This window comes from Pipistrellus hanaki (assembly GCF_964339955.1).
Source record: "Pipistrellus hanaki genome assembly, chromosome: 17".
NCBI lineage: Eukaryota > Metazoa > Chordata > Mammalia > Chiroptera > Vespertilionidae > Pipistrellus > Pipistrellus hanaki.
In genome coordinates this window covers 40,912,508-40,934,022 of record NC_140519.1, presented here as the reverse complement: position 1 = coordinate 40,934,022, position 21,515 = coordinate 40,912,508, and the positions used below count along the sequence as shown (strand labels likewise).

At 52.8% G+C, this 21,515-nt stretch overlaps 1 protein-coding gene and 1 long non-coding RNA gene across 3 annotated transcripts; one reads left to right on the top strand and one right to left on the bottom strand.

The window, feature by feature from the left end:
* Positions 1–3,633: 3,633 nt before the first annotated feature.
* Positions 3,634–16,882, top strand: LOC311611983. The gene is made up of 8 exons (XR_014793186.1): positions 3,634–4,387; positions 4,838–5,021; positions 5,376–6,583; positions 7,347–7,859; positions 13,052–13,118; positions 13,779–15,602; positions 16,225–16,407; positions 16,712–16,882. It is a non-coding gene; the product is annotated as an uncharacterized lncRNA (long non-coding RNA).
* On the bottom strand, positions 4,748–21,049 carry DCSTAMP (dendrocyte expressed seven transmembrane protein). Of its 2 annotated transcripts, XM_084864567.1 has the most exons (4): positions 21,017–21,049; positions 11,155–12,199; positions 6,112–6,420; positions 4,748–4,858 (listed from the first exon to the last, which is right to left on the bottom strand). In XM_084864567.1, exons 2-4 carry the CDS (start codon positions 12,184–12,186, stop codon positions 4,784–4,786), a joined length of 1,416 nt encoding a protein of 471 aa, XP_084720693.1. In that variant the 5' UTR covers positions 12,187–12,199; positions 21,017–21,049; the 3' UTR covers positions 4,748–4,783. The 2 variants fall into 2 exon arrangements, with proteins under 2 accessions (XP_084720693.1, XP_084720692.1); XM_084864566.1 differs by lacking the exon at positions 21,017–21,049 and having other exon boundaries at positions 11,155–12,550.
* Positions 21,050–21,515: the final 466 nt, after the last annotated feature.

Below are 21,515 nucleotides of genomic sequence, written 5' to 3'. Positions count from 1 at the left end.
ACACCCGAGGCAAGTCACTGACATTGGGGTGAAGCCTGTCAGATGCCAGACACAGCATCTGTGAACGAGACAGCTCATTCCCAGAGCGGGATAAAGAGCCAGGCTTCGATATGTACACAGATAATAATTTAATAAAAAAATGTAAAAAAAAAATAAAAATAAAATAAAGGGCCAGGCTTCAGATTCTCCAGCCAGGAGGCCAGAGACCAGAGGCTTGTCCCCTCTAAGCCTCGGGCGCCACCTGGGTAAATGGGGACCGTAGCAGCGTCATCAGAAGCTTGTGGTGAAGTTCTGAGGGGGGGGGGGGGCGCCCAGGAAGCAGCCAGCACCGGGCTGGGAGGAGTGAGCGGTGGGTAAATGACAGGTTTGGCGGCCAGCTCCATTCCCCTGCGTCACTGCCGGCCCTGGGGAAGAATGCCAGTGAGCGCAGCCTCCCACACTCCCCGGATCCTGCCATCCCTGTCATCCCGGTCCTGTGGAGAAGACTCCAGCTGGGCTGTCGCAGACTCAGGCTCAGGGACTGCGCCCCACAGAGCTGAGCACCCCAGGCTGCAGAATGAGGGGTGCAGGAAGCGCTGGGATTCCAGGAGGTCCTGAATGAAGGCTTTTTCTGGTTGTGGGTGTTTGGTTTTTTCCTTCCTTTCCTTTAAAAAAAAGAAATATATATATATATATTTTATTGATTGTCCACAGGGAGGAAGGGAGAGGGATAGAGAGCTAGAAATGTCAATGAGAGGGAAACATCAACCAGCTGCCTCCTGCACGCCCCTTACTGGGGATGTGCCCGCAACCAAGGTACATGCCCTTGACCGGAATCAACCTGGGACTTTTCAGTTCGCAGACCGATGCTTTATCCATTGAGCCAAACCAGTTTCGGCTTTTTTTTTTTTTTTTTTCTTTTTCTTTAATTTTCTTTTTTGTAGGTCATGAAGGGAAAATGGAGCCTCTTGAATCTTAACTGTAGGGTCCTATCATTATGCCCCTGGGTCTACTGAGAAGGGGGAAATGGAATTCTTTGAAGGCCCCTGGCTCTACCGGAAAAAAGGAAGCCCGGCAGAGTCGGAGTGAGGCGTGGTGTGGGCAAAGGTCGAAGCCCACAGGGCACAGGACACGGGCAGGGAGCCCGGAGCCTGGGGTGGAAAGAGGCTCCGTCGCTTCTCCCGGCTGTGCGGCCTGGGGAGAGTCACCCAGCCTCTCTGAACCTCCGTTCCTTAATCCGTGAAATGAAAACGGCAATACCCACCCTGTTCACTGCGTTGGCAAAAGGACCAAATGAAGCTTGTGAACAGTAAAACAATGTGCACATAATGAGGAGGAGATGACTGTATCAATGTCATGCTCAAAACGTTGGTTACTCTGGAAAGTTAATTTGTGGCAGGAAATTCAGAATGAAAGAACGTAGAAAGGCCATCGGAGATTTTAAAATAGATCGATGAGATCGTGGTACTAACAGAAGGGCATTTTTGAGGGGAGGGTGCCAGGAAACAGAGAAAGGGCTGGGACCTCCACAAGGATGACAGGGCTGGGGGAGGGACGGGGAGCCGTCAGGCCCCCGTGCAGGAAGCTGGGGGCTTGGTTCGCTGATGTGCTGAGTCATGAGGACGGGGAACAGCCCCTGATGTGTTTTCTGTGAGTCACTGTGCCATCCATATCGAAGGTCACACACACAAAAGCCAGAGCCAGGAACGGGCGTGCCAGCCGAGGCTAGGACGGGGGCCAAGGGCCCGTGGGGAAGGTGCGCTGGCCCGGGAGGAGGGTGAGATGAGCTGGGCGCTCCGGGCAAGTTCAGAGAAAGCCCAGCGAGAGGCCGTGGAGGGGTCAGAAGGAGCACTCAGCGGTCTGGGCAGAGCAGCCTGCCGGCAGGCGGAAGGACCCGCCCCGAGGATGGGGTTGGAGGCCAGGAAGAGCGAGAAGTTGGGAAGCAGCTGAAATCATGGCAGGGCGGTGGGGATGCTCCTCAGCCAGGAAGGGACCCTGCCAGGCCCCTGGCACCGGGTCCGAGCTGCAGGGCAGAGGGAGGGCTGATTCCCGGGAGGGAGACACCTGGATTGTGCGTTGGTCTTGCTCTACTTTTCAAAAGGAATATCTGAATTCATTCTGACTCACACGTGAAGAGTAGGCAAGTTCCTATAAACACCTACGTGTCTGGCTGTTTGGGGAAAAGTCAGCTGATCTGTGAGAAAGTGAGCAAAAGCTGCCCCCCCCCCCCCCCCCCCCATTTCAGGCCCAGGCTGGGCAGCCCCATCTACCTGGCCAGCTGCACAAGTTATAGGATCTACAAGCCCCCGTGGGCCCTGGAGTTGGCGAACCCGGGGGAGGGGGATGGGGGGGGGGAGAAGGGCAGAGGCCCTGAGCCTGGGGCTGAGAGTTGGCACTGGCACTGTCACATCAGGGGGTGAAGACGCCAACCAAGGAACCCGGGGACAAGCAGGGCCAGGGAGCCCAGACCATGGAAGCAGGAGTCTTGACCAAAAATCCAGGGACAGAGTTTCTATCTGTTTTCAGTGAAGCGGCAGGATATGGAAACTGGAAAGAAAAAAAAAAAGGGGGGCGGGGGGAAGAGGGAGAGTCAGTCCTCCGGTTCTGCACAGTGGTGATGACTTAGGCAAAACATCCTCTTTCCTATTTTTAACGGGAGCACAGAAGCTGCGTCAGAGGCCGGGCTGCTGACTCATGCAGCCGAGGCGCCGCTCTCTGAATTGCACCAACGCCATCCACCCAGGCGGCGGGCTCCGGAGAGGCAGAGACACGGGCCGATGGTAGAGCGTTCCGGGCGGGAGCGGGGTGCGGGGGCCACGGCTGTCTGGAAGCTGTCTAGGACCTCATGGTCGGATGGTGCGCTTGCTCAGAGGGATGTCGTCTATTTGTCTGAGCGGAATGCCTTTGCCCTCTAACGTTTGGTGAGGACCAGTTTCCAGTGAGCTGACATGGAGAGCTGAGACAAGTTTTCAGCAAGACTGTTTTCTGGTTGTATACGTAAATATTCCCGCACCGGGAGGTAGATGTTTTATGGGAGAAAAGGAATCAGACCCAAGAACAAAAGGTTCTGAATGCTCCATGGGCAAGAAGCACGTGTGACGATGGCGGGACTTGAGTGTCAGCAGAGAGCACGGTGACGAGAGCAGGCAGCCCTTCCCCGTGTGCCTGAGGAGAACGGAGCTGTTGCGGTTGCGTGCGGTCATGCCTCAGCCCCCGGGCCTCCCCACGCCAGTGCCCCTGACTGCCAGCTGCCGGCTTCTGCCTCTCTCTGCCTGGGGACGTCCTCAGAGCCGAGGAAAGCCAGATGTGCCGGGGAATGCACACCACCCAGAGGCAGCAGCAGCCCGCAGTCAGCAGCTGGCAGAGACAGAAAAGATTAAATGTAAACACCCCAGCCCCCACCCTAGGCATGGGTTCCACCGTGATTGAGCAGAGAGCGGGCTGCTGGCTTTGGGAGGCAAATATCTCCTTGCAAGTTAATGATACATTAATATTGTTTTGTTTTCAGTGTGTGTGTCACATAGCTTACATATGTCTATATAAAATGTATATACTGTCTAATATATATATATATATATATATATATATATATATATATATATATATATATATATGGAGAGAGAGAGAGAGAGACTAGAGAAATATGCTAACAAACTGGGACACGGTAATGGGTGAACCAGACAGGAGGAGGTTGCGTGTGAAGCGTTGGGGGCGGGGCGGCAGGGCCTCCACATGCCTGAGCTGGCGGAGGGTCTGATCAGCAGTGGCCGCGGCTGCTTCAAGGGCCGGAGAGGGAAGCAGGGCCAGAGCAGCAGTGGCCGTGGCAGCTGTGGGGCCGGGAGAGCCAGGCAGGGCCAGACCAGCTACTGGAGGGTGGGCGGTGCTGCCCGATTTCGAACTGCGCCCTGGGCTCCTATGATGGGTATATGTACACATGCTAAACAATGTAAGTGTGATGTGTATGTCTATGAGTTATGGAAAGTGATACTGTTTTTTCCATTTACAATGATGTTATAACGTTGGCTTTTAGAACAAATTTGTTCAGTGACAATGCTGAGTTGGTGACAAGAACATACAGTGAATGGCAGAGCAGGAGCCATGGTGAGGGGCGTGGCGCTTCGAGGGAAGGACTTGTGCTGTTCGTTGTGTGCCGCAGACCCTCAGGTGCTTCGGGAACGGCCCCGGTGGACAAGAGGAAGGAACACAGGCTTCAGGGCCCCCACCTGCTTCAGACAGGGCAGCTGTGTCCTTGCTGGGGTGGGAATTGGTGATCTAAAGAGCGAATTGGCCTGGCCGAGGTGGCTCCGTGGTTGAGCATTGACCTATGAACCAGGAGTTCACACAGTTCGATTCCCAGTTCACACAGTTCAATTCCCAGTTCACACAGTTCAATTCGGAGCTGCCGAAGGTGGGTTTGGGAAGCCCAAAGAAGAAGGGGGCAGGGGGAAGAAGGACAGTCATGGGGTAGGGAGTAGCTATGAATGATAACGAGAAGGGCTGAGTAGAGACAGAAAAGATTAAATGTATGTTCTCCTTAGCATTTGCTTGTGAACCTGCAGTAGAGATGTTTATTTTTTTTTCCTGTTTTTCTTTAAATATTACTCAATGCTGAGATTTATCCTCAGAGGGATTAGAAAAAGGCTGACCTGATAGACCTTGGCCCTCATGAAGAAAGGTAGTTTGTCCCCCAGACCCAGGCCCAGGAAGGACCATGAGGTATAGCTCTCTAATGCGGGCGGGAGTGGTGACCGCGGCCAGGGACCTGGTTCTGAGAGGTGCGGCCTCGGCCGACCGCGGGGGCCTCTCACGGATTGCTTTCCCTCACAGCATCCACTTGTTTCTTCCTAATCACTTTCAGGACCGGGAGCCAGAAATGAAGCTGAGGAGACAAAAAGGTGGATGAGTGAGCGTTAGAGTCCTTTCAAATGCCTCTGACGTAAACGCCTCCTCGCGGGGCTCCTGGCGCCAGGAAAAACTGCAGAAGACTTTGACGTGGACAGAAAAAACATATCCGTGTGGGTTTCCTGCGTCTTTTATCGCCTGTGAGCTTTCTCCTCTTGTGTACATCGCAGAGAGCTGAGAGCGACAACGCAAATAAACGATTCTGGTCCCGGGCCTGCAAATACATCTTACCCTGTAGCGTGCGATTGGCCCTCCCTTTGCCCTCAGGGAAGAAATCAGTCTGGCGTCTCTGAAGCAAGTTCCATTTTGGTATTCCTGAGGGCCTGTCTACGTGTGTGCTTAGAGTTGGTTGGAATTCTTTTACTGTTTCCTCTTTAATCAACAACTTATTTTTTTTTTAATCAACAACTTAAGTAAAATCTTATATATGTGTGTATAAACATACATGTATATCATATGTATCATCATATATATGTTTTATATATATATACTAGGAGCCCTTTGCAAGAAGATTCCTGCAAGCAGCTGCACCTGCTGCCACCACTGCCAACCCCACCTTCTGTGATCGCGCCACCACGCCATGCCCTGCCCCTGCTCTCCCTCTGGCAGCCATTGTCTTGCTTTCCGCTTTTCCTCCCTCTTCCTTCTAAGCTGTCTTCAGTCTTCCCTCCTCTCTCCCTCAGCGTATGCAAATTAATAGCCATCTTTGTTGGGTTAATTTGCACACTCATTCTGATTGGCTGTGGGCGTAGCAAAAGTACAGTCAATTAGCATTTTTCTCTTTTATTAGTGTAGATTTTTAAATTCTGGAGAATGAGCATATTTCTTTGGAGTTTACCAAGCTGTAGCAGCTATTTCCCTCTATGCTATTTATCTTTCCTTGACCTGGTAAAGTAACTTCTTGTTAGGCATTGTTCTTTAACAGCTATTACAAAGGGCCATCCCAACAGTCCCTCTACAATATGATTGAACACACTCACTTGAAATTAGTGTTTTGAGAACATCTTGTAGAATCCTCTAGAACAAACACTTAAAAAAATCACAAAGCTGGGAGCCTTGGCCATGTGTATCTGTTAATTCCTCTCCCCCTCTTCCCCCGCTTCCTCTGGAGTCCCATCTTTTGTTGGGTCTATAACCCTCATGTGAAGTTGAAGAGTGCTTTGAAATTCCATTTTGTCCTTCAAACTCAGAATGTCCTTCATTACAGATATACCTTCATCTTGGCCTTACCTTTGTAAAGTACAGACTCAGCTGCCCTTTTTCTTCTCCTGCTGGCTGCTTTGATCTTTTCCTCAGTAGCTTTGCATGCAGGTACTGGATGCGCTCCCTCTGCACGCTTGGGTAGAAGGATGCCGACACCAGGATTTTAAGTTGCATCAGGAAGGAGGACAACAGTCCGAGCACCACGAGTGTCACAAGAATAATGCTGAGAGGAGCCCAGGTTTCAGACAGAAGGAGCGTGGGTTTAGGGATGCAGTTGGGTTCAAAGAGAGCTACATTAAAGAGGGAGTCATGGATGATGTTTTGAGTTCCTTGCTCCTGAAAGGAAAGAATAGAATCATCAAGATCCATGCCATTTCACACTCATTCCTCATCGTTCTCGATGCCGCTCTGCAACACATATCATTTGTCTTAAAACAGGCAGGAAGCTTTGGCAGAAGAAGCTGCTGTGGCTCCTTTTGTGTGCTGGCGTTGGAGAAAGGTGAAGGGCTGGGCTTTATCTGTAGCTACTGCAGCGCTTTCCAAAGTGGGTCTGTGGAAACATAGATTTCCTTGAAAGTGGGTGTTAAAGAACTTGACTACTTGTCCCTTCTTTGGAGAGTCACAATGCCCATTAGACTGTTGAAGGCTCTGGGAAGAAGGCGGGGAAATCTGTTCAATTTCAGCCAGCAGTGAGCCTACCCTATGTGATCACATAACTGTTTTTTAAAATATATTTTATTGATTTTTTACAAAAAGGAAGGGAGATGGATAGAGAGTTAGAAACATTGATGAGAGAGAAACATCGACCAGCTGCCTCCTGCACACTCCCTACCAGGGATGTGCCCACAACCAAGATTCATGCCCTTGACAGGAATCGAACCTGGGACCTTTCAGTCCACAGGCTGATGCTCTATCCACTGAGCCAAACCAGTTTTGGCCACATAACTGGTTTCTAGGGAGCACCTGTGTCTACACCTGAGGGCATGTGGGATTCATGAAAGATGGTTTTAGCTCAGCTGGGGGTGCAGGCTTTTGGAGTGTAGCCCCTTAAGACCCAGTCATACCCTCTCCATCGGACCACAAGATCACAAAGCTGTAGAGGCATTAAAAGATGTTCTAAGTCAACATCCTAGAGCATGGGGGGTAGGGGAGATTATCCTTAGTATAATAATACCAAGAATAGGTTTTACCGAAAGTGGCTCTAAAATCCTATTTTTAGAGGTCTCAACATAAGGACGTTTTCTTATTTCTTGGATGCTCAGGAGAGGTGCATTCCTTCCTGCTTGAAGGCAAGAGAACGAATCCGTCCCCCTCAGCCAGTGACAGGAGGGCAGACGATGACACTGAACAACCCGGCCAAGCCACCGGCAGGAGAAGTGGGCGCTGACTCAGCTCTTCCTCTTTGCCCTGACCTGAGAAAGTCATCTAATCTCTCGGAGGATTTGTTTTCTAATTTGGTGAAACAGGAATTAATGGACCAGAGCCTGCCTGTGAATAAACTACTCCCAGTGTAAATGAGGCACCTCGGGGATGGAGCATTAACCTAACAGACTGCAGTACTTAGTCAGTGATTATCACCCCTGTCCCCCAGAGTCCTGGGGCCGGGAAGAGGTAAATGGCTTCTCAAAAAAGAACCAGCCACACCCCGAGGACACCATGCACCTTGGACCTTCTCTAATACCCGACTAGAACCTGGAAACCCCACACCAGGGACCGCTATACAACTGTGAGGTGAAGTCAGCGATGTCCCCAGCGCCATGGCTAAGCAATGAAAGGTATTTGCGTTGCCTCTCCTTCTCTCTTATTAAGATCACTTGCCTACAATTAGATGCGGCTTTTTCCATCCCCAGAGCAAAGGCAGGCGCTGTTTTTAAAACGACGGAAGAAACAAACACATCGACTGAGTCAGTGATGAGAAATCCTGCAATAAGAAAGCAGCGGGTGTTCGCTCTGGGGAGACGTTATTCCATCTGGGAGTCTGAGGGGAGACTTTGCAGTTGGGAGTCAGGGCTTCATAAAGATGGAGGCAACATTGTTGCACAGGGTTGGTGGAGGGTACTGTGGAAGACAAATGAACTCTCTCAAAATCCCGAGCCATAGACTAAAGGGTACCCTGATGCTTTGAAATGCGTTTACCTCTCCTAAGTAAACAATTTGCCAAGACAGCACTGAGTCATGGACAGAGAACCTACTCTGGCGTCAGACAGTCCTGAAAAGTTAATCGAGACGAATGCTATGCACATAGTAGGTGTTCAAGGACCAGCAACTATGGCTATGTTTTCTTACAATGCACAGCCAGCCCGCTAGCTCAGTTCAGGTCATTTCCCATCCTTCCCCTTCTTCCTCCTCCCCCCTTCTCCCCTCTTTCTTCTTTATCTAAAATTGTATGGAAAGTGGGAGAGACATATTGGCAAAACCTTGAGCTGTTGTTGTCTCTCTTCCTGCTTGACTTCTCCTTTGAAAATCTGCAGCAATGGGGGCGGGGGGACCAGGAGCCTCCAAGGGCTTCCTGGGGTAAGGGCAGGGCACTGCCAGTCTCAGGAAGGTGCTGGCAGCAGAGTGTCCCAGGCACTCACATCTGGTCCAGCGCCCACTGTCCTGCTGTCACTGAGAGTGGACCTGGTGGCCCCCCCCACCACCAGGACGTGAGCTCCTCCATGGCAGACATCAGGGTCTAGAAACCCAAGACTGTGTTTGTGAGGACGTTGTCCTTGGAGAGCTTCTGGGCCATCTTCCAAAGGTAGAAGTTGGATATATGCCCCCAGTCCCATTCTGTCTAAAATGGCGGGCACTCACAAAACAGGCATGGGTGTTGACTGAGAGAGAAATAAATGAGAGATAAGGGAAAAGAGAGGGGAGGAGAGGGAGAACTGAGAGGAGTGGCTCTGTGGTTGAGTGTTGACCTATGAGCCAGGAGGTCACGGTTTGATTCCAGGTCCGGGCACATGCCCGGGTTGCGGGCTCAGTCCCTGGTTGGGGGCGTGCAAGAGGCAGCCAACCGATGATTCTCATCATTGATGTGTCTATCTCTCTCTCCCTCTCCCTTCCTCCCTGAAGTCAATAGAAATATTTTTAAAAAAATAAAAAGAGGAACAGGAAGCACATGGAGGGGGGAGGGGAGGGCAGAGGCTCTGACTAGCCACCTGGGACCAAGCCTGTGTGAAAAGCTCCATTATCCACTCCACTGCAGATATCTGGAGCAGCAGCGTTCTCATAATTAACTGGATTCTTCAGGGGATGCAGAGTGTTCAGAGTAATCACCTTTGAGAAGCAGCCCAGGGTGAGGATGGCCTTGCTCAGCCAGAAGGAAAGGGGTGAGAAAGTGTGGTGCAGAAGGGGGATCCGAGTCCAGAGAGAGAGATATGGAAAGTGGGGCTTCAAAGAAAGGTTTGGAGGCGCCCCCTGAGGCCAAAGGTTTGGAGGCGCCCCCTTCGAGCCCCCTGCCCGTCTAGGGGGCTCGACGTGGGACCTCAAGGTGCGCTTCCTGGCCTGGTGCTGGGCTAGGGGACCTCAGGCTGCTCTCTCTGCCCCAGCACCAGGCCGGGGGACCTCAGGCCTCACCCCACCACCAGGTGGGGCTTGACAGGGGACTTCAGGCCGTGGCCCCCACCCTGGCACCAGGCTGGGGGACCTCAGACCTCACCCCTGCCTGAGCGGGCCTTGATGGGGGACCTCAGGCCATGACCCCACCCAGCAGGGCTTGTCAGGGGATTTCAGGCTGTGTCCCCGACCTGGTGGGGCTTCACGGAGGACCTCAAGGCATGGCCCCCGCCCCGGTCTGGGCTAGGGGACCTCAGGCCATGACCCTGGTCCTGGCGCTGGGCTAGGAGACTTGAAGCTATGCCCTCTGCCCAGCGGGCTTGACAAGGGTGGGACTGGCTGGGTCTGGATCTAGCCAAATTGCTGGGGTGGGGGGTGTGGCTGGGTCTGTGTCTCACGCAATTTTGAGGTGCATGGGTGTGGGTGGGGACTTGACTCTGGGTCCTGTGGTGTGCCCCAGACTCTGACAGGAGGAAGGTTTTCATGTAAATTTTACTAATTTTCTTTCATCTCTGACACTTCTGTTATAGAGAAAGGTCAAAAAGCAATATTAAATTATTTCCTCTAAATAATCCCCTTTTAATGTGCACAGATTTCGTGTACTGGGTCACTAGTGTAAATATATATATATATAATTGTTGATTACCTCATTCAGAGAAGGCACGCGCAGTCTGCATGCACAGCGAGTCTGCAGAGAGAGGAAGGCAGGCTCTACATCTGACTGATCAGGTTCATGCCAGGAATCAGCTTCATGCTCCACCAGAGACCCCTGTTCCCACATTTCAGTGTCTCTTGACTATCAGAAGCAGGAAATGGCCCCCCAATGACATAGGATTCTAATCCCCAAATCTGTAAATGTGGATAATCTGGGGGAGAGGGAACTTTGCAGATGGGATCCCGTTAAGGACCTTGAGATGGAGAAATTATGCTGGATTGTCCTGGTGACCCTAAGGCAATCACATGCATCCTTTGAGAAGGAGGGGGAGAGAGAGAGAGAGAGAGAGAGAGAGAGAGAGAGAGAGAGAGAGAGAGAGAGAGAGAGAGAGAGAGAGGGAGAGAGAGAGCGCGATGTGAAGACAGAGGGAGTGATGCGGCCACAAGCGAAGGAATGCCAGCCGCCACCAGATGCTCGGAGAAGCAAAGAGTGGAATCTCCCTTAGAGTTTGAAGGGAGTGTGCTCTGCCAGCGCCTCTGGTTTCAGCCCGGGACACAGATGTCAGACTTCCGGCTCCCAGAACCAGAGAGAAGATATCTGTGTTGTGTTAGCCACTCGTTCTGTGGTGACTTGTTACAGCAGCCACAGGAAACTAACATTGACCCAAAACGTTCAGAATGATAGATTCTAATGCAGGGATTCAATTTACCCAGCCTCTGACGGGCTCCTTCTCCGTGGGAGGCACTGTGCCAGGCGCCGGAAACCCCAAAGGGGTCAGACACTGCCCTCCCTGCCTGGGGAGATGCGTGATCATTTCCAACAGCCCAGCCAAGAGCCAGGATACACCCCACCAGGGAGGGCCTGGGCGTGCCTACCTCCCTGTGCAGTTTCAAGTGAACTTCCAGTGACGGCAGGTTTTGGAAATGTCTGCTCACTGAGAAAATGAGCCGGTAGAGCAGAACGTCGATGGCTGCGAACAGCACCCAGAGGGAGAGATGGGTGAGTACCGGGAGGAAGAACAGCCCCAGGTTCCTCCTCTCTCTGGGCGTCAGCCCGAAGGAGGGGATGACGACGTACTTCCTCCTCTCCTTCTTACTCAGCGGGAGGACACAGGGCCTCTGCCGGTGCCTCTCCCCCTCGTCGAACCGAACGAACTGTCCGGTGATGTAGGTGTTCTCGAACTTCCGGCCGCCGCGCGGGTTTAGGAATCGCTTCATGAAGAGGCCCGTGCCCAGAAGCACCAGCAGGAGCCCCGCGAGGGCCAGCAGTTGCCGCCCGACGGAGGGCAGCACCTCGGTCGCCGTCACCATCTGGTACAAGACCCCCTCGACGTGGCCCTTCGTGTCCTGGAGCTGCGCCTCCAGGGCCTGGCTGGGGCTGGAAAGAGAGACCAACAGGGTCTGGTTCCAGGACACGAGGCCGTCGAACAGATCCAGGTGAGGGACGTGGCCGTAGAGCCACTGGATGGCCTCCACGTACCTTCGCAGAAGGGGCAGGTGGACGGAAAAGCTCTTGGCCCTGATGTTGCACGTCATGCTGTCCAGGAGCCCCTTGAAGTTGTGGAAGACGTTGCCCACGTGCCCCAGGATGACTATGCCCGTGCCAGCGGCGATCAGGGCGTTCCGGCCCTCGCGCAGGCCGCAGGAGAGGAGGAAGAGGACCAGGAAGCACCTCGCGTGCTTGGAGCAGCCCAGCAGAACCCAGGCAGCCCCCCAGGAGATGGTGAAGACCGCGAACGAAGACAGGAACCAGGAGAAGGCCCCCAAGAGGAGGGCCACCAAACCCAACGCAACCAAAGAGCAAACTGCCAAATGTTGGAGGAAGTCCACCCGTCCAGGGCTTCTGGGGGACACGTACAGCCCCCAAAGACGTAGGAAGAGATGGGTGCCCAAGCTCCAGACCCCCATGCTCGCTGTGACCCTGGAAATGAGAAAGAGACGGGGGTCAGAGGTTGCTTTTGAACATCCTCTGTCGCCTTGTAAAGGCCACGGGGGCAAGGCCATAATTCTTTGCCCTTCTTGGTCCCTACACCCCTTGCAATGTGACTTTCCAGGTTCTCCCATTAAGAGATGAGAGAAATGGCCTGGCTGGCATGGCTCAGTGGATAGAGCACCAATCGATGAACCAGGAGGTCACGGTTTGATTCCCGGTCAGGGCACATGCCCGGATTGTGGGCTTGATTCCCAGTGTGGGCATGCAGGAGGCAGCCAATCAATGATTCTCTCTCATCATCGATATTTCTCTCTCTCTCCCTCTCCCTTCCTCTCTGAAATTAGTAAAAAAAATAATTAAAAAAAAAAAAAAAAGAGGTGAGAGAAATAGAATCCATCAAGACATTGTGGGCTCCATTTCTCCGAGCCTTGAGCTTGGGACGACTTGTGACATTGTTGGCCAATAGAATGTGAGGAAAATGACCACGTGCCAATCCCGAGTCCTGCCTTCCTCTTAGAACCCTGCTTACTAACTGTTTGACAAGTCCAGGTGTGTTAGTCCATTGCTGCTGTGGCAAGTTACCACCAGCTTCGTGGCTTATAGAAACATATTTATTCTCTTTCGGTTCTAGAGGTCAGACGTCTAACCTGGGTCCAGAGGGCTCTAGGGCAGGATCCATTTCTTGGCCTTTTCCAGCTGGTAGGGGCTGCCTGCATTCCTTGGCTCATGGACTCTCCTGCATCTCAAAGCTAGCAAGGCTGCATCTTATTTATTCTGACCTCTGCTTCCCCCTGGTATCTTCTCTCTTTGACTCTAATCCTCCTGCCTTCCTCTCACAAGGTTCCCTGTGATGATCCTGGGCCCACCCAGACAACGCAGGAAAATCTCCCATCTCGAGATCCTTAATGTAAGCACACGTCTAGAGTCCCTTTGACCAGGGAAGGTAACATTTTCACAGGTTCTGGGCATCCAGACACAGACAATGTCCTTGGGGAGGGGCACTATTCAATTTGTCTTATACGGGTTGGGCTGCTGGATAATGAGGAACACATGACCAATCTATTGCATCAACTCAGCCAATAGGTAGCTAACTGCCAGACCACCCTAGACCAGCCAGTCCCAGCCAGTCCTCCGGCTGATGACAGAAATGGGTACAATAATAACAAATGTTTACTTATTTTAAGCTACTAAATTCTGTGCTGCTTGGCTCGCCAGTGCTTGTTACTTGATAAAAGCAGCAATGGGTCTTAAAGGTTGAAACAAAACCTAGGCCAGGGGTCGGCAAACTGTGGCTCTCGAGCCACATGCGGCTCTTTGGCCCCTTGAGTTTTTATCAAAGGCCAGCTTAGGAGTACCCTAATTAAGTTAATAACCACGTACCTAACTATATAGTTTAAGTTTAAACAATTTGGCTCTCAAAAAAAATTTCAGTTGTTGTACTGTTGATATTTGGCTCTGTTGACTAATGAGTTGGCCAACATAGGCCGATGGACAGTCTGAAATCAATAAACAGCACTGTGTATGGTCACTTTTTGGTAGCCATCTGTTTCCTGTGCTCTCTTTGCAGACCAGAAGGCATATCAAACGCATCTTCAATGTGGGATTGGATTGAGGCCCCGGTGTCTCCACTCTGTACCATTGGGTCTCCCCCTCCGGCCCCTACCGCTGAGCACAGTTCTCCCCCGAGATTCTTGCAAGAGAAACAAGATTTTGTCACTGAGTTAATTATCTTTTCTTTCCCCCAAGATCTGGCGTAATTAAAAGGAAGGTGCGATGGGGTTGCTACCACCCTGTCAATCATGCAGATGTAGGTCTGTGACAAACCGGGGCTCGCTCGGAACTATACGAAATCAATTAGAGATGTTTCTTGATTGACATAAATTATCTAACGAGCATTAATGAGCATTATACCATATGTATGGGGTTTGAATGGAGACATTGATCAATTTTAAAGCACTCTCTGATAGATAGATAGATAGATAGATAGATAGATAGATAGATAGATAAAAATCTCTTCTCCCATGCAATAGGATGGGGCTGTATTTATGGAGAATCTCAATATGTCTGAGCCAGTGACTTCCACTGGGAGTGTGAGAGGGGCATCCTGCTTAGAGGGCGTGAACTGAGCCCGCTGAGGTGAGGAAATGGGGTTAATGGTTCTGGGTTCAGGCTGAGTGGGGCTAATGGAGGGCAGGAAGGAGATGGGGACAGAGGCACGTTAGAAACAACGGGGGGTGAGGGGGCAGTTTCTCCAGCCATCATCTGGAGGGCTTGCAGCTCCCGTCACTTCATCTGCATGGAAGCACTCAGCACAGAAGAGCGGTATGGGGAGAAAGGAAGTGCTGAAGAAAGGCCTTTGCCACGTGGAACTGGTCTTATCAGAAGTTCGAGATGCTCCCAGAGAATGATCTTTATCAGAGGAAAAGGAATAATTGGAACGGTCGTTAGAATGGGGACCAGCAAAAGCATGCCGCTCTTTTGTCCTGAAAGCTTGTTCCATCTGGAATTGGGGTTGGTGTGAAGGCTGGCAGTGTTCCCTGCACCGTCCCCTCCCAGACCTCTCTGACCCTGAACTCGCTGATGGGTCCCTGTTCCCCTGACTCTCTCGCAGCATCACTGGTCCAAGCGAGACCTGCTTCACTGCATGGGTGTGCAGGGGGACCCCAGCGGTCAGCAGTGAGTGGGCAGGGCAGGGCTACCCACACCGGAGCAGGTCAGGAGCGGCTGCCTCTCCTCCTAGGTGTGTCCCTGTTCTCTCTCTCTTTAAAAATATATTTTATTGACTTTTTACAGAGAGGAAGGGAGAGGGATAGAGAGCTAGAAACATCCATGAGAGAGAAACATCGACCAGCTGCCTCCTGCATAGCCCCCACCAGGGATATGCCCGCAACCAAGGTACATGCCCTTGACCAGAATCGAACCTGGGTCCTTTCAGTCCACAGGCCGACTCTCTATCCACTGAGCCACACCGGTTCCAGCCCTGTTCTCTCTCTTTGTCCTGGCTTTGGGTTTGACCCGAACCATGATTTGAATGACACACTAACCAGTGTCACTTGCTTCTTGTGTCCCAGGAACCTCCGCTACAGCATCTGCCTGCCGCCTCTGAAGGCAGGTGCTCACCCAGGGACACGGAGGCTGAGCGAGCTCACTGAAATGGGTCAGCGCCCCCACAGAGAGCAGGTGGCCGAGCAGGATTCAGACCGGCTCCCTCTGACTCCTGGCCGGCTGCTCCCTGTCCCCTGCATCCTGCCCGGATTCCACGACTCGGTTACGTGACAGGCTGCTCAGCTCACCGCGTGCCTGCTGCAGACACACCCCACAGCCAACCGGAGGGCCACAGCCCCACCTCTGTCTGCTCATCGCTTTCTCTCTCGTCAACACCGTCGGCTCCGTAAGGATACATCTCAAACCAGCAGCCTTTTCTCTAAAGCAAATCTTAAGTCCAGTCCCAGCTGTTTTATTGTTCTTAGTCTTACCCCTTAGGAGGCACCATTTTGCTTGCTTCCTAAAAAATGAATAATGTACCATTTTGGATTCATTTTTCCCCCCTCTTTTCATACAGTTTGTTCTTAATACAGATTTTTTCCCCCCCTGAAAGTAAGAAGCAGATTTATGGACACGTAAAAATGTGAACACTCAGCTATACAATCTAATACCAATTAAATAAGATAGAGGACTGCAATTTTGTCCTGCAAGAGGCACCTGTTTTCTTAACAAGCAACAGCTCTAGCAGCATCCCCTTTGGTTCTGTGCTGAAAACAGCATGGCACCAAAGGACACCAACATGGATGGCCAGGTGTCCCTTCGGACTCCTGCAGGCGGCTCCCTCTCGCTCCTGAGCAGGCGCAGACACCGGCTGCTGATCGTCTTCCTCCACATGGCCCGGTCCTCCCCTCTTCCGCTAACCAGGGAACCGGGGTTTGGACAAGGTGCTTCTTTATTTCTTTCTCAACGACGTTTTCAAGCAGATCCCCAGACTCCTAACTTTTTTTTGGTTTGTTTTTGTTCCAAAGGTCTAGCGTGGCAGCTGAGAGTCTGCATTCCAGTGATGCTGCTCCGCGGGGACCAGCCCAGGACAGCAGCTCCGGGACCAGCTCGGTCCCCTCGGGCTTTCCGAGACCAGGGCAATGCCTTAGGTCTGTGCCACTAACCACTCGAAATGACTGAGCACTCGACACAGGGCTAGTGCAGCTGAGGTGAGTTTCTAACTCTCCGTAGTTTTAATTAATCGTCACGTGCGCCGTCTCCTGTGGCTGAGCCCGGACGCCTGGCCAGCTGGTGTCCACGGGGGAGGAAGTGGAACAGGCGAAGGGACTGGCCCGGCCGCCCTGGAATTGGGGGTGAGCTGGGACTGAGCCCCGAGTTCTGCTCCATCGGTGGCACGCTTCCCAACACATCCACGTCTCACGGCTGATTTTTCGTGAGCCCTGTTTAAAAAGCCTTCACAGGGTTCCCGAGCTAAACGGAGCAAAATTTCCCACACAACAAATTTGCTTTCAGGTTCCACAGGATACCGAAGTGGAGAAGGGAACAACCTGTAGCCTGTGCCTCTGTCCAAGAATTAGTTCAAGAGTAATCGTCATAGACAGCAAGTTGTTGACTGGGTGCCTGGCCACTGTTTTAACGTCTAATACACATTGTTGTTAATCTTCCAAATATTTTAGACTAGAGGCCCAGTGCACGAAATTCATGCTTATTGGGAGGGGGGGGGGTTTGGGGTGGTCCCTCAGCCCAGCCTGCAGCCTCTCCAATCTGGGACCCCTCAGGGATGGGATTGGGCCCAAACCGGCAATTGGACATCCCTCTCACAATCTGGGATTGCTGGCTCCTAACCACTCACCTGCCTGCCTGCCTGATAGTCCCTCACCACTCTGCCTACTAGCCTGATAGCCCTTTAACTGCTCCCCCACCAGCATGATCATCCCCAATGGCCCTCCCCTGCTTATCTGATTGCCCCCAATTGCCTTCCCCTGCAGGGCTGAGGGGACTAGGGGACTCTGGCTGGATGAGGCGGTGCTGAGGGGCCTGGGTGCCACCATTTTGTGGCTGTGGGTGCCACCATCTTGTGAGAGCATGATGGTCAATTAGCATATTCCCTTTTTATTATATAGGATAAGGAAAGTGAGGCTCAGAGAGGTTAAGAAATTTGCCTAAGGTCACACAGACTAAGTGGAAGAGCCAAGATTCTAACCCATGTTTAAGTGACACTGAAGGTTCCAGACGGGCAGCTTCTCAGACCCTCTTTCTCATGATCCTCACGTTCTGAGGATCCTCTAAATTTGGTTGAAACACACCCCCAGAATCCCAGTCACGCATGCATCCTGAGAGGGGGATGCAGCAATGCCGGCAGAAGCTCTCCCTTGGCTGTCATCTGCATCCGGTGCCCCCTCCCCCCTGCCAGCCCACTCCCCGAGCCCTCAGCCGGCCGCAGCTCTCCATCCTGGGGCCAGGCCCGCCCCGGTCTGAGGTCCAGGCTGCAGAGCCTTCTTCTTAACCGAGCCCTCTGTCCCAGGGCCGGGGGTGGGAGGCCTTTGGGGTTGGCCCCAGCTCTATCGAGCGCTTCCGGTACTGAAACACCGGAGCCGTGTGGCAGCACTGAGCATCGCAGGTGCCTGCAGGGGTCACACAGGCGCCTTGGAGGGAAGGACATCAGGAGACAGATATTTTTTGGGGGTGAGGGGTATGAGACAGTGGGCAGTGGAGAGCCTGGGCCTCAGGGTCAGCTCCGGGAGCAGCAGCCCACCCCCGCTCCACCTCCCCCCCCCCCCCCCAGCAAATTTTCTTCCAGGCTGTACAGAGACAAGGTTGTCTAGTTGCCAGATTTTCTGATTTATTTATTTTTTTCAAGAAAAGCTGAAATCTAGATTTCTTTGGGTGACATCTGAGTTTTTTTTTTTGTTTTTTTTTGTTTTTTTTTTTTTTTTTGGTAGGCTCAAATAATTTTTATTTTATTTTATTTTTTAAATATATTTTATTGATTTTGTACAGAGAGGAAGGGAGAGAGATAGAGTTAGAAACATCGATGAGAGAGAGTCATCGATCAGCTGCCTCTTGCACACCCCCCACTGGGGATATGCCCGCAACCAAGGTACATGCCCTTGACCGGAATCGAACCCGGGACCTTTCAGTCCCATTGAGCCAAACCGGTCTCGGCTCAAATTATTTTTAAACACTCCGGCTGACTGTGTCCACCGGTGGCCAGTTTGCAGCCCGTGGCCTTTGGGGAATTCTCACATTGCTTTGTCTTCTCTCTGCCCGGCCTCCCTCCGCACCTATCCTTCCTCCTCTCGCCGATCTGACTGCCCGCCCCGCGTTTGCCCCGGGGACGTTTTAAAATCACGCTGCAGGCCAGTTTCCAGCCTCATGCAGAAAGCGTTTCCTCTGAGCCTTGGGAATATTTATTTCTGCCCCCAAAGCTCCGGTTCTATTTTACTCACTTCCCTTGTGCTGCTGGCTGGAGGGCCGCCCCCCCCCCCCCCCCCCCGCTCCATTGCTTCTTCCAGCGGCTTCTGAATGGCTCACCGGGTCCCTGAACCCACAGGTTCTCTTTATGTCGCCTCCGTGGCCAATGATGCTGATTACCTGACTCAACATCCTCGTCTCCCGGCATCGGATACCTGCTTTCTGCTTTTACCAACGGCAGATCCCAGAGTAACTGCCACTTTCCTGCCTCGATCTCTCACCTGCACTTTGCACCCCATGGCAGTCGGGGGCCAGGGGCGTGGAGGGAGGGAACCACGCCAAAGTCCACAGGAGAGTATCACAAGCTGAGGCCCGTCTCTCTCTCTCACGGGGTGAAGGCTATTCGGTGTGGCTGAGTGCAAGGAAGCAAGAGAAGGAGGGACAGGGCTGATGAGGAGGGACAGGCCTGTCTCCAGCCTGAGTGCACACGTATCTGCTTTCACGCGGGGCTGAGCAGTTGCCATGGGAGACAAAAGTGGCCAAGCTCCTCCATCAAGCCTGCACATGCTGGCAGACAGCCGCTGCGAGGTGCGTGCACACGCTGGGAGGTGCATGCACAGTGGGTTTGAGTGTTTTTCCCCCCGGGGCGGGATGTCCGGGGCGGGAACAAAAGCCTGGGCATGGAGGGCATGGGCTCCCAGCCACCTCACCCACCCACAAAGTCACCCACGTTGTTAGGGAGCCAAGGGCACCGACATTCCCGAGCACCAGCCTTTGAGCACCGATCAGCTCTCAAAGAACTCCCCCGCCTCCCCTACGAGGCCCCGTCAGCAGCCGTTGCGCGTGGGCCCTGAGAGAACACCCAGGACCTCCGAGTGGATGGCGCACCCGGAGCCTCTAGACAGGGGGAGGTTGAAGAGGCACAGCCAATCGCAAGCATCTGGAGAGGAGGGTCCCGGGAGCCATACTAATGCTCCCCCCCCACCTTGGCTGACATCCCGAAATCTCCACGAAGCGAGACCAGCTCGTTCTGCCTCTGCGCCCATGCACGAGCCCTTGGCTTCTGCTCAGCACGCCCAGAGTCTGCAGACAGCTGGGGGGGTACACCCAGACGGGAACGCCCTCTGTTCCGGAGGTGCTCCCGCTGTGCCCAGCCCCTGGGGAGCCCCGTCCGAACCCGCCAGCCCAGGGGTCCTCAAACTTTTTAAAGTGGGGGCCAGATCACGGTCCCTCAGAGAGCTGGAGGGCCGGACCATATGAACTACTAATTCCTACTGTAACACCTTGGCTGTGCTCACTGCCCAAAAAACCTGGCGGGCAGGATCAGACTCCTCTGCGGGCTGCATGTGGCCCGCGGGCTGTAGTTTGAAGACCCCTGCGCCAGCCTCTCTCCCTGTCTCCGGGCCCGATGCCAGTCATTGGAAAGGGAAGGCGGGCAAAGGACAGAGCGGAACAGGAAAGGGGCATCGGCAGGGAGACCTGTGCTCCAGTCTGCCTTCCCCCAGAGCGGGCTGTGTGACCTTGGCCAGGTCACATCACCCCTCCAGACCTCAGCCCCCCTCGGGCTGGCCCGGTTCTGAGGTTCCTGCTGCCCGGCAGCCTCTGAAATGAGTGAAGGAGAGAGGAGCGGCGGCGCTGGCCCTGGGTGCTGCGTTCCCAGCAGTCCCTCGCCCGCAACTGGGGCAAAAAGAAGAATAAAGCATTTCTTGTCCTTTTTCTTTCTCTCTCTCTCTCTCTCTCTCTCTCTTTTTTTTTTTTTTTTTTTTTTAAATTCTCGCAAGCTTATCATTTGGTTGTGGACGTCCTGTTCTCCCAGCCTGCCGAAATAGCTCGAGCAGGCGCCCGTCTGAGGCGGGGTGAGTCCCTCAGAACGTGGTTTTCATCATCATCCTTTGCCTTGAGAAAGCCAGCAAGCGCCCGCCTCTGGGAAAGGAGCCTTCACACGGGCAAGGGAGGATTAATGGACACTGCCGGGCAGACAGGACGTTCATGGGGCAGCTCGGCCCATCCTGTGCCCGGCGGGGGGTGCTGTCCGAGGTGGGCAGCCCTGGCCTCACCCCTGCCCCACCCGCGGCTGGGCCCACAGCCATCACTTCCCCCAGAGGCTGGGGAGACGCTTCGGTCACCCCAAGCTCCTGTGTCAAGGGGATATTCAATTCATGCCGAGCTCTGCCCTGCCATGAGGGCATTCAGGTCCCCAGCCAGCATGACAAAGCCTTCCTGGCCATTTTGCAGGCAGGGGAGCTGTCAGGGGCAGGGGGGGAGGGGGGGGTTTAAACCCCCCCCCCCCCCCCCGGCCTCCATGGTGGATTCTGATGTACTAATATTCCACTTTTCCTTGAGGGGAGGGGAGGAAAGAAAAAGGCAATTTCAGACATAAGATCATTCTGGAAGTGTACTTACAGGTTCCTCAGGGGCTGGCTCCTCTCTCCGTCCTCCCCACGGGCTGTGGTGTTGATATAGGGCGGGAAAAAGGGAACCAGCATGACAAGAGGGTCACAACACCGTGAATCAACTGCTGTGCTTCTCACGCCGAGTGACGAGGTCATTTCGTCTGGCCAGAGGGGAGAACTACCGATTTCTTTCTTTCTTTCTTTCTTTCTTTCTTTCTTTCTTTCTTTCTTTCTTTCTTCCTTCCTTCCTTCCTTCCTTCCTTCCTTCCTTCCTTCCTTTTCTTTCTTCTTTCTTTCTTTCTTTCTTTCTTTCTTTCTTTCTTTCTCTTTCTTTCTTTCTTTCTTTCTTTTTTTCTTTCTTTTTTTCTTTCTTTTTTTCTTCCTTTCTTCCTTCCTTCCTTCCTTCCTTCCTTCCTTCCTTCCTTCCTTCCTTCCTTCCTTTTAAACTGAGAAACTGCCCATTTTTCTTTTCCTTTTTAAAATACATTTTATTGATTTTTTTTTACAGA

Excerpts from the sequence above, each read along its gene's own strand:
- DCSTAMP (XM_084864566.1), bottom strand. The coding sequence starts at position 12,342 with ATGGGAGAACCTGGAAAGTCACATTGCAAGGGGTGTAGGGACCAAGAA. Across the intron at positions 6,421-11,154 it reads ACTTGAAACTGCACAGGGAG|GAGCAAGGAACTCAAAACAT; the intron begins GTAGGCACGCCC and ends CTTTCCTTTCAG. Across the intron at positions 4,859-6,111 it reads TGAGTCTGTACTTTACAAAG|CTTCATTTCTGGCTCCCGGT; the intron begins GTAAGGCCAAGA and ends TTGTCTCCTCAG.